Here is a 12,787-nt window from a genome sequence, read left to right as displayed (position 1 = left end):
GATAATCGTGCGGATTCGAGGCGCCGCGCGTCATCGAACCGCGGCAAACTCGGCCGAAGTGCGGGAAAAAGGGCTCCAGAGATCGATCGATCGCGCGCGCGAAATGCACCGCGTCCAGGAACCAGACGGAGAACCCCGCGACGCCGTCGGCGCTAATATACGCATCGCACACGTACACACGTACCTAAATATATATGCGTTTACGGACGTACATAAAAAATAGACGCGCGGGCGCGCGCGTGTATATACGTGCGACTTATGCGTGTACGTTGCGTGTGCGCGCGCGCGCGCGTACAAATGCCAGTGGAATCCGGTAATTGCGGGATGTACCGTCGTTTCGCGCGTTCTCCAGGTTTTCCTGTTTCCCACCGACGGACCAATCGCGCCCCGCGCAATCCGGTTCGATCCGATCGCCGACGCGACCCCGGGGCGTCCATAAATGTTTTTTGCCGTTAAAAAGAATCCGCGCCGCGGTGTCGGTGCCGCGGGGCGTGTTTCACCGCGGCGGGCGTCAGTTCTCCGTCGGCGTTGCCCACCTGCAATTATTATTACGCGAACGGTCGCCTCTCCTCGGTCACTTCGACTCCTCCCCCGTCCCCCCCCCCCCCGCGGTCAGGAATCCCGAGTGAAAATTTTCGTCACCGCGAAACCGATTAATCAGCGCGGATCGCGCGAGGTGCTCCGTTAAAGTCTACTCCGTTGAACTCACGTATACGTCGATTCCCTCTCGCGTGTCTCTTAATATTTTTATACTCTACAGTATATTAACTAAAATATTGATTAATGTAGTTAATTATACGCGTAATATTCTCGAATTACAACGAACCCTCCTTTTCCACACCCCCCCCTCTCTCTCTCTCTCTCTCTCTTTCTCTCTTCGGATTTTCCGGTTCTTAAACTGTTATTTGAGCGCGGAGAACAGGCGAATATGAAAACGATCCGATCGCGTAGCGAGGCATATGCGGGGCGAGCGTTCGGCGAGCGAACCGCGAGCGCGCGGGGGGGGGGGGTTGTGGGCAGAAAAGAAAGAGGGAGAGAGAGAGAGAAAAAAATCGTGCGCTATTTCGAATTTCGGCAGGTCTGCGCCCCGCGGGGGCTCGTCGTCGCGGCGGCGCGGAACGACCGCGGACACGGCCGCGCTCTTATCGCCGCGCGGCTCGCCGAGGCCGCGCAGTGCTCGAACGGACACGCTCGAATCGATTTTCCCGGCGGTGCCCACCGTGTGCGGGCTTACCGCGCGAGGCACTACGCGACACACCGTGCTCGTTGAGCGGCGTCGCGCACCGGCTACCCCGCGACGACGTCCCGCGTCGCTATGACGTCCCTCGGTCCTCCGAGAGCCCGCGAGCCCGCCCTGAGGTATCCCGCGTTCCCGCCCCAAGAAGCTCGGGCCGCCCGATCCTCGGCTCTTTTAAGGCCCGGTCTACAATGAGTTGTTAGTCGTTAGTCAGAAGTCGGAACTATATGTCGGTCCTTTTTCTGCCACCCAGAAAGGAAAAGGATCAACATATAGTTGCGACTTCTGACTAACGACTAACGACTCATTGTAGACCGGGCCTAAGCCTTTTGCGTCCACGACGACGCGACGTAACGATCGTAAGCCCCGGGTGGCGCACGCTGAAATCGCCCCGAGAAGTACGCGCGCGGGCCGATCCACCCGCGGCTGTATTTCTCGGCTCGGGAGATCTCGGAGCGATTTCTAGCCGCCGTGGACCCAAGGCGGCCCGCAAACACGACGCCCCGCACGTTCGAGAACGTTACTTCGGGTCCTCGTGTTGTTCGGTGACGTTGGCGGTAAGATTGCACTTGGGGCGAGGCTCGCTCGCCCCCCGGTCCTCCTCCTTGGCGAGTAGCGAATGGGAGGATGGTGCTCACAATGTGCTTGTGAACCGTTTCGTCATGTACGGTTATACCGCTCGTGTCGTTTGGTGGAGGCTAAAAATAGCGCTCCTCGAGGAACAACCGGAGTAATTCGGCCCGATGGAGGTCCGTGGCGCACCGTTGCGCGCGCGGCAGTTTATCTTATCGCCCACGGGAATTAATTTTTCACGGGGCCGGAGGCGTCCGGTAATTTCAGATCCACTTTAAACGGGGTTTAAAGCCGGGCCTCCAGCGCGATCCGTTTTAACGCGAAACGTCGCGAACCCGAGCTACCCGCGTGTTCCGTTCCCGCTAATAAAAGCCAAGTTTCGTCTATTAATAGCTGGATCCCGCGTCTCTCGGGGGGAGGGGGAGGGGGAGAGAGAACGGAAACCCCTACGTTGAGGGGCTGAAGTAAATTACGCGCTGCCGGCTAGGCGTCATTCGTCACGGCCGCGCCTCGAGCCTTCTCTGATCGGTTCTCGATCGGCCGCACAGATATCGGGATTCCGAGCCGTGGACCGAGGTTGGGAATTAACGAGCGGAAGTGCGAGCGGAACGGGGACGGTGGCGGCGGCGGTGGCGGCGGCAGTGGCGGCGGCGACGCGACGCTGGGCGAGGGTGAAGAGGGTGTGAGACAACGAGAGGGCGAATCGACAGGATGACGGGCGAGGACGGGAAGCGCGGTGGCGGCACCGGCGACGTTACGACCGGGGCGAACATGAACACGAACGTCACCGACAACGCCAATAACGTTAACGCCAACGTTAACGCCAACATAAACGTCAGCCAGCAGAACGGCGGCCCGGAAAAGGCCCCCGTGGTCGGCGGCACCAATGTGGAGACGCTGCCGCGCGCCGGGAAGCAGGTAAGACCGGACGAGCTTCTCTGTTGACGGAAGCGCCGAGAGCGATGTGAATCTGATACCCCCGGAGGTCGATATTAAACTGTGTACTTTGAACGAATTCGATTTGATTCGCGTGCCTCTTCCGTCAGTTTTATCCACCGCGTAAGCGGAGGAAGGAAATTTGAGAATTAAGCGCAAAGCAATCGTTAATTGATTGCTTCCTTCGAGTTCTCCATTACATTTCTTTTTCGACCGAGTGTATTTGTTTTGTCTCAAGTTCTGTCCGAGTTTGTTTTATCCTAAGTGCGATGAACGGGAAAAGCCAATGTAAAATTAACCATCCAATCAACAATTATACAATTTAATTATTTGGATAAATTAAAAAAATGTTCTGTCTCTACAAAAGTAACGATATCGTCAAATTGCGCCAACTAAAGCGCATATTTATACAAACTAGATACTTTACTATTTTTGATATTAAAATGTTACATCCAAACAATCGAGCGTAAGCTTTTACCGAGAGACATAAAGGAGACGATGATATTAATGAGTCCACCACATCAGTGGAGAAAGAAAATTGGAGAATTAAACGCAAAGTAATCGTTAGTTGATTTGTTCCTTCGAGTTCTCCATTACATGTTTTACCTTATCTCGAGTTCTGTCCAAGTTTGTTTTGTCCTAAGTACGATGAACGGAGGAAGGCAATGTAAAAGTAATTCTTAAAATGTCCTATTCACTCCTGATGAAAGGCACTTTCCAAATCTGCCGGGTAAAAGTAGGAAAGTTGCTCGAGTTTACATCATTCTCGGTGCTTCAGTTTTATGTCAGGAGATTTGCCGCCGATGCCGGCTACTTATCCAGCAACTTCGCTGCGTAAGACAATATTCTGACGCGTGTGTTAAAAGCATTCGAGAGATTTAGCCGCGAAATCGACCATGTCTTATCGCTATAAGATAAAAATGTTTCTCTCCGTACACATCGCGACATCGTGCTGATCAAAGTCGCAGAATTATGTACGAGGATACCCGTGTAATCGCGTTTAAAAAATTCGCTGTGTCACGTAACACTCCGAGTTACACCGCATGGTGTGCGCACTGGTTGGTCACGAACATGCGTATTTTTGGCCACGGGACGAGGAAAGTGAGTAGCATTATCGCAAATAATAGGCTTCGTATATACATGGCATCTAATAGCATATACGGGCTCGCATTCAGCCGTTTCGCCGCATGTCAGCTCGCGGTTTCGATTGCGTGGGTAAAGTGCGAGAGGAGGGTTCGGTACAGCTGCACTCTCCCATTTGACACTCTCTTCTCTCACGCGCCACGTTGAGTCCCTTTGACAAAAAGAGAGGGACTCTCTTGCACGAACGAATTTTCATTTCTCCTTTTCTGCCTGTAACTTTTTACTTTTTGCCAGAAACGCGGATATATCCGCTGGCCACCCAGGCGCGTCGCGATAAACAAGCTAACGCTAATGAATCTGTGACTCGAAATGATATTTTGCCGAGTGTCTCGTAACTTGAACCGGACGGGGCGACCCATTCGCGGAGCACACGCGGTTCCTACGGAGCTGCGGTACATCCGAGAAGGCGTCAACGGTACGACCGCCTTTGTCGCGGATCGTTACGTCGACCGCGTTAGCATGCAAAGCGATCATTAAGACGAAGCGGCCGGGCGATTGTCGCGGCTCAAAGGTCACGGTTACTCCAGGACGTAGGCTGCTGCGAAGGTAGCGGCGCGCTACTAGGTAGGGGACGCACGTGCCCGTGTGTTCACGGTACCGCGGATCCTGAACATTCCTCTCCGGGGTAAAGGAAAAAAGTCCCACGTTCGAGTGGGCGCGCGCGATTCCACGGGAAGCGGAAAGGTCGCCGGGTATAGAGAATGTCAGACTACTTCGTTAACTGCAGCCTCTTCCGGGCCGCGCGAGTTTGTTATTACGGCCTTAAGTACGAAAATAACGAGACACGAAAGCACTACGTGTCTCGACAGTTTGAGCGCGAGAGTAGTAGGCCCAGGTACTTTGTTTCGCTCTAAAGAGAGCCGAGAGCAACTTGGTAGAATTTGGACAAGGTAAGCTTCTTTCCTGAAGACGGTACGAGAGAAACCGGTTGTGACATAGTTCGGAATAAACTGCGAGTCAGAAAATGGCCTCGCTTTTATATCTTTGCTAGTTTCTTAGACTGGCTCCGATAGATTTACCTTAATTCACCATTTTCGTGGGGAAATATGAAAATTTCACAATTAAATCTTCTATAACTCCGTCTTATCTTTGCATATCTGAACCCACAGAACAAATTTCCGGATCCAATGCTATTCTCATAAAATAGGATCGATATAGCGCCAATCATATTTATTATTGAGAAAGGAAATTTTTATCTTAAATGAAAAATTCTAAAATCTGGAATAAAATAGCAATATGTATCGTCTCTTGTCGAATATCGTGGTGCCAACTTCGTGCGTTGTAAGACGGAGGGAAAGTTTCTTCTAAACGCAAGAATATATAAACTTACATTTATATAAGCTACTCTTGTCTCAATGTAGTAGGGCAATCTTTTTTAATTCGATAGAGGGGAATAAGAATTATTAATTTTATTTTGATATTGTCTTATTTTTCTACTAAATGGGATTGTGAGAAATGTGAATGCGTCAAGAATATTTTTGTCTCGCTAACAGAGATCCTTTCCGAGGGTGTGCGTTTACTGCTCAAATGTCTTTCGCAGCGGGTACGCCTTCTCGGATATTGAAAATAAATATTTTCCACGTCGCTGTCTTCAGCCTACATCTTTCAGTACGATCACATTCGTGCATATTCACGATGTCGGAAAATTTTTAGTTGCCCTCGAGGTTGCGATTTTGTATCACGCGTGCCTGAACAAGTTGTTGTAGATCTTTAACAACGAGGAATATATTTTTCACCGTTGGAATAGAAACGAATCGATAGAGAAAGAAATTCGTAATACTTTCGTGTCTATATACGTATGTTTTCGTCGCTGTGCTGTGAGTCAAGGCTCTTACTCTAATTAGTGAATACTTCTCCGCTGAAACGGTCGTTTATTCTCTAAAAACGTGTCGCTCGTGGGGCGAGCGATGTATCCACCGCGCGTAACTCGGCGACGAGTTATTTCATTCTGCCTAATGTCGTGATGTCATACGCTATGAACGTCGCTGACTCTTCGGTTTAACAAACGTATCGTCATTTCTCGTTTTGCCGAATCTCGGAGAGATCAATCCGCGGATTAGGTCGTTACGCGTGGAAATCTAATCGGACTCTAGGTTTATCGTATACAGGGTGGGGCATCTAAAACAGTACGATTGCGCACTATGGGTGATTAGAAGGGCAATAAGGTAATAGGAATGAGAAAGCAGCCTTTTTCTCGCGTAAAAATAATAAGTTCTTTGTTAATAATTTTTACAGTAAAAAATATAAAATAAAATAAAAAATAAAAATCTACGTTCTATAACGACAAAGAAAGATAAAGACAACACTGGTGAGGCACATTAGGAATTCATTCAGCGGAATTAAAATTCACGTGCAACTTTTCTGCTGCTACCGAGGCGCGGCATTGAGACGCATAGCTTATGGAACGATTAACAATATAACCGGTTGCATATGCAGCGTCGCTCTCTCTTATCGAGAGATTGCGCGATATCAACGCGCAGTTCGTCGTACCTACTACACGCGAGGATTCCATTGACTCGCGCTACGATCCGGCTGTCCGGCATACGCCGACATTTAGCCGCTCTCTATGTACACATATTCTGGACTCTCTGGGATTACGTCACAATTTCACCGTGGACCTTCGCCAGCGAGCCTTGAACAATGTCTCGAGGCCACGGCTAGCCAATCCCGAAGAGAGACCCGAGCGCGTATATTTCTCCGTCGTAGATAAAAATACGTTTCCGTCGAATTGGGTTCGCAGTTGAGTCATGTTGTTAGATAGCGAATTGATTAATTGACCGAGGCGCAACTACTGGTACAGCTAAAGGATTGCCGGTCGCGAGATTGCGTGTCCTATTCCCCATGTAAACCAAGGCTGTCGCGGTTTATCGCGAATATATCTCGCCCGCGAAGCAATTGTACGAGAGGTCTCAAAATTCCCGAGTCTGAAAATTCCGGAGTATCGACCGTTACGAACGACGGGGGAGAAAGGGTCTCTTCGCAAAACTTGCATTTTAGACGATTGGACGAGACACCTTTCTTCTAACTCTTCCGTTCTTCTTTAGCTTTAGCGTCTACTCTCCAAAGATCCCCACGTCAGACCGATCCGTCATTGAAATAGAGGGGTCTGCGGGGGCTCCAACTAATCGGATTAGAAAACGGCACTGCCAGTTCGCCGGTTGGATTTGCAACCGTATTCTGTCCTTCGGAACGTCCGCGTGCGCAGACAAAAAGACACGAAGGTGGTGCTGCAGCGATCACGAAACTGGGTCAGTCGCGACGCATTATGGGGGGGTTTTAGACCACGTCCGGCAATTCCTTGTGTTCAGCAGCAGCCAGGCTGTCGGCTCTGTGATGCGCTTTTAGGGGACGACCACGTTGCCAATCAGCTTGACGTGTGCGAGTTACCCGTACATCTGATTGCTCGTAATAAGACGGTACATGCAGTAGCGTTACGCCGCGACCGAGGCACGTACGTTTCTTAAGATGATGTGTCATCCCTCTTCTGTGAAATGCCACCGGGTACAAGTGCCCCAAGTATTCGAGATTATTATCCGAGATCACGACACGATCCCACATTGGCACAACTTTGACACAACTGTTAAGATTAAATTAATGAGTTTATTCTTCGTGGAACGAGTCTCCTAAAAGTACAAGATGTAAAGCCAACGGCACGCGATACTAGTTTTCCTACCGCATTGCTTACGAGAACCAATAAGGACGCAGAGTTTTAAGCCAACGGCACACGATACTATCTTTCTTGCTGGATTGCTTACGAGAACCAATAAGGTTTCAGAGTTTTAGATCAGGTGACTTAAAGCTAAATCCTGATTGGCTCTCGTAAGCGATCCAGTAGGAAAAATAGTATCGTGTGCTGTTGGCTTAAATCCTGATTGGCTCTCGTAAGTAATCCAGTAGGAAAAATAGTATTGTGTGCCGTTGGCTTTAGATCAGGTGACTTAAGGCTTAGGCCAACGGCACACGATACTATTTTTCCTACTGGATTGCTTACGAGAACCAATAAGGACGCAAAGTTTGAGATCAGGTGACTTAAAGCTAAATCCTGATTGGCTCTCGTAAGCAATCCAGTAGAAAAAATAGTATTGTGTGCTGTTGGCTTAAATCCCGATTGGTTCTCGTAAGCAAACCAGTAGGAAAAATAGTATCGTGTGTCGTTGGCTCAAAATTATAATGACGGTACGGTTCAAGGTATTTCAAAAAATTAAAGGTCGTAAGGCGATTTTTGGCGACTAGTACCAAAATGTACCAATGTGTACCAGAGTGTACACTCTGCGTCACGAGTGCCTTTACACTTGAAGGAAGACGCTAAAGATCTCCAATAGAAAAATTTGTTTTAGTAAAATGAATTTTTCTATCGGAATATATCGAAATTATTAACAGCTAGTTTCGGGTTTAAAAGCATTCGTGACGTCGAGCTGTACACTCTGGTACACTTTGGTATATGTAAAAAAAAAACAATCGCCAAAGATCGCCTATAATTGAGTTAAAATGAAAGATTCTTCGTCAAGGCTCTTCTTGAGCAATCGTCGATATATTTTGGGGAAACCGCGCGCTGGAATTGGGTTTCCACGTAAACCCCGCGACCTGTAGGTACGATCGTCACGAGTATCTCCTGTTTTAGCAATGAAATGACGTTTGCATTATTCGTGGTGCGTTCGGATAAACAATTTAGACGGTATCGAAGCGCGCGGCAACCGTAACGACTTTTAATAGTCTGCCGTGTATCGATCAGCGAGTCTATCGCACCGTGCCATTTTTACGGTTGAAGCTGTACGTATGCGTGCACACGCGGAACGTGTTATTTTCCATTCGCCGATTCCTCGTCGCGGATGAGACCGCGTTGCGAAACCGCGACGCGGCGTACACATGTAGTAGTCGCGTCTCTTCCGCAATTCTGCTGCAAATAAGGTAGACTGAAAATAAACGTTTTCGCGCCGGTAACGCTGCCGCGTTGACGCAGGAATGCGAGGCACCTTCACGCTTTACGCTAAATGGACGGTCCACGACGCGCATCTGTGCATCGCCGTGAAATTTTGCTTCGACGCGTTCTAAAACTCAAAGTCGCTGCGAATCATCGAGTCATCAGGTTTATCAGCTGGCGGGTTTGAAAGCGATTTACGATGATAGAATAACATTGAACTGAAATTGCTTGCACTTTGTGTTTTAATATGAGGATTAGACAGACGTTTATATCGTATTTTAGAAAGAACACTGAGAAAAAGTTATTGAAATGACTAAAGACAGCTAGTCGGCAGTACACTTTAGTTCAAATATATATGTTTTTAAGTTTGACGTACCTACAGTAATTTACCGACACACTTTTTTTTTGAATTGACGAATATTTTTGTGAATTGATAAGCGTTTGCTTGGCAGCCCGTGATCGCCGCATATAGTTGAATCATGAAGTATTTCAAGCTTAAAATATATGAAAATAATGCAAATCACAAAGTTATGAGAAAATATTTTTGAATGAAGACGATATTACGGCACACTGTTTTTTCCCCCGATTCTTTTTAAACTGTGATTTAATTAAAATAATATTTATCTAAAGGTAGCAGCTGCAAAAAGTGCGTTAAATTAATTGTCACTTTATCCCGCAGCGAGCATTCGTTTCAAGTTGACAAGGGCTTCCGTAGAAATTTGGCATCCTGCCCTTGACAACTACTTAAACACTAAACGCAACGTCGGAAGCGGCCGTGATTGACCCACTTTAATAATATCTCGTAAAAAGCCATTGTCGTTAACAGCAGCGAAGCTGGACGGAATTATTCGTTACTAACAACATCAGCGACGGCGCGAGGTGCAGAGAGACTTTTCACGATGGCTCTTAATTAATATTTAATTATTAAATCGTATTAGCCTGAAAGAAGCAGATGAGCTAAATTTAACTTACATCATATAAATCTTTCTGCTAGTCGGGATGAATATTTGAATAATCTTATTTCAGAATATGCAAAAAGCTGCTCGTAATAATTTCAGTTAGGATCAGGTTTAAGAATACACGCGACACATGTGGCTAGCACATGCTTACGATACATCACAAAGAACGTGACAAAGAAATGTAACGTAATTGACTACGTACGATTACAGAATTAGAATTTTCCAATTCTAAAAAAGGCATATAAGTCGATTAGTCGCATATATATTTAGAAATACTAGACATGACAGAAGGCGCGCTTCGCGCGCGCTGTTTGTGGTCCAGCATTGTGCATTTTTAAGAATTTATACACACGCGAAGAGAGAGAGAGAGAGAGAGAGAGAAAGAGAGAGAGAAATAATTGTATGCGCAACGTCAATTTAAAATAAAAAGTAATATGATCACTCACTGATACGAATCGCAACAGCAAAGTTGTACATCGCTAACTGTATATGTTAAACTAACAATACAAAAATGTATACGATTATTATAGACTAATTATGCAAAATCGAAACTATTAAATATACTTTATATTTTATATTTTTTAAAATAGGTATTTATTAAAACAATTATATAGAATACTGAAAGTCTTCCTTTTAAATATGAACTCACAAAATTTTATACTCATGGTTTTGTCTCTAACACTTATTCGAATGCTCGTTGGAATCATTTGAATAAATAAAATGAAAGCACAGAACAGATGATTCATTTTGCACAAGTAGCAAATAACAAAAATGTAAGACACTTACCTTACGATTTCTCTGCCGTTGCCCGATGCCGCCTAAGCCTGCTCCTCCTCTCAGATTTTCTTGTTGCACTTACATTCATACACTCACTCGCGAAAATCGATCGCGCGAAATTTCGGACACTCCCGTACGCCATGTAAAATACCGTGAAATGCAGTAAGTGACTTTACTTCCTGCCCGGTTTCACGGTATTTTACATCGCGTACGGGAGTGTCCGAAATTTCGCGCGATCAATTTTCGCGAGTGAGTGTGTGAGTGTAAGTGCAACAAGAAAATCTGAGAGAAGGAGCAGGCTTAGGCGGCATCGGGCAACGGCAGAGAAATCGTAAGGTAAGTGTCTTACATTTTTGTTATTTGCTACTTGGGCAAAGTGAATCATCTGTTCTATGCTTTTATTTTATTTATTCAAATGATTCAAACGAGCATTCGAATAAGTGTTAGAGACAAAACCATACGTATAAAATTTTGTGAGTTTATATTTAAAAGGAAGACTTTCAGTATTCTATATAATTATTTTAATAAATACCCATTTTCAAAAATATTAAATATAAAGTATATTTAATATAATAGTCTGGATTTTACATAATTAGTCTATAATAATCATATACATTTTTGTATTGTTACAGTTTAACATGTATAGTTAGCGATGTACAACTTTGCTGTTGCGAACCGTATCAGTGAGTGACAAATTACATTTTATTTTAAATTGACGTTGCGTATACAATTACTTCTTCGTGTGTATACAAATTCTTAAAAATATACAATGCTTGACCACAAACTGCGCGCGCGAAGCGCGCGTTTTATTGTTTCTAGTTTTAACAAAAAATGAAGGAGGAGCGATAGAACTATTTACCTTTTCTCAAGGGATTTCAAATCCCAAGAATTTACGGAAGGTAAATTTGGATATTTTGTTAATGTAACACCCGTGATGAGATGCTTTTGTCTTAACACACGCATGCGCGCGCGCGCTTGTGTTCGCTTTTTATCGATGCACATTTGAGCATTACTTTACCTAATCGCGTCTCCAATGAATTAGAGATCCTATACTTCAAAGAATTACCCGGCGAAGCGCGGTAACTCGAATGCGCGTTTCGGCTGCTGCACACTTCTTTAAACATACACGCGATAAGTAGCGAGCTGTGTAAACTTAACAGAGGGGTTGCAACCCTCCTCGCGTCGCCGATACTTTCTCCCTCCTCGCTTTCTCCGGTCTTTCGAGACGGGGATCGGAGTGTCTCACCACGCTCTCGTGATCGAAAAGGGTTCGCGCCAGCCGAACGTTCTTTAATTTGTCTGCGAGGGGAAGGAACGTTTACCCCAACGATTTTAGAATCCTTATCCTTTCCCCCCCCCCCTCTCTCTCTCTCTCTCTCTCTCTCTCTCTCTCTTTTTCTCTCCCATCGTCTTCGTGCAAAAAACTCGCGAGGATAAGTGAGCGAAAGATAATTTCAAAGGGTAAACCGCTGAGGGCATTGTGGTGTACAGATTTGCGGTATTACTGGGCATTACTAGGCATTTTTTGGGCATTAGTCTGGGCATTAAGCCTTAATAGGGCATTATAAAGATAAAATAAGACAGTCTCATCTCTGTACTCATACAGCAATTACGCGTATTTAGAGAAATATTATATCTCTGTAGCGACATGCCTAACTGTCTAATAGCATTTGACCACATGCTATACGCCGACTAGATGCTGCAGAATACACTCGCAAAGGGTCAAAACCCATGGCCGAAACGTGTTACAATAAATATAAATAAAGGAAATTTTCCTGTAGCCGGTTGTGTCGGATTAGTCAACCTAATTGTTAATTAATCACTGGCGATTCAATATTCCAAATTTGGCTAAAATGAGATAAAACAAGATAAAGAAGATAAAATAAGATAATACGCTAACGTAATGCCCAGTGGGCATTCTTCTTTTATCTCATTTTAGCAAAATTTGGAATATTCCCCCTCGGATAATTTAATGCGACTTGCCACTCTCGAAAATTAAAATGTCGACTCATTCTTCCTTTTGCGTGATCACGACTATGTGCCGGTTTTACGCGATCGTTAATTATATGCGACATTATTGTCCCACGTAATGACATGTTCAAAAATGCAAGTTTATGTGAGACAATTATTTTCAGGAAAGTATATCGTGTGTGGGTGTGTGTGATTTATTAGCTCCATTTTTAGAATTTCGATTAACCAAATTGGAGTTTGAATATTATCGAGATTTCGTGCCGTTTAGAA

At 45.6% G+C, this 12,787-nt stretch overlaps 1 protein-coding gene across 12 annotated transcripts in view; it reads left to right on the top strand.

Moving 5' to 3' along the window:
• Nucleotides 1–2,506: 2,506 nt before the first annotated feature.
• LOC105565752 (microtubule-associated protein futsch-like) overlaps nt 2,507–12,787 on the top strand; it is a 100,043-nt gene continuing 89,762 nt past the window's right edge. For all 12 annotated transcript variants that reach the window (XR_001009219.1, XR_001009218.1, XR_001009217.1 and 9 more), the window contains exon 1: nt 2,507–2,728. Coding sequence is in view for 3 of the 12 variants with exons in the window: in XM_012019197.1 (XP_011874587.1) it covers nt 2,522–2,728 (207 nt within the window). In the remaining 9 variants the exon portion in view is untranslated. The remainder of the gene's footprint in view (nt 2,729–12,787) is intronic.

Source organism: Vollenhovia emeryi, unplaced genomic scaffold (assembly GCF_000949405.1).
Source record: "Vollenhovia emeryi isolate VEMERY1.0 unplaced genomic scaffold, V.emery_V1.0 DF939149.1, whole genome shotgun sequence".
NCBI lineage: Eukaryota > Metazoa > Arthropoda > Insecta > Hymenoptera > Formicidae > Vollenhovia > Vollenhovia emeryi.
Note: the sequence above shows the minus strand (reverse complement) of the source record. Positions and strands in the feature narration are given on the sequence as shown.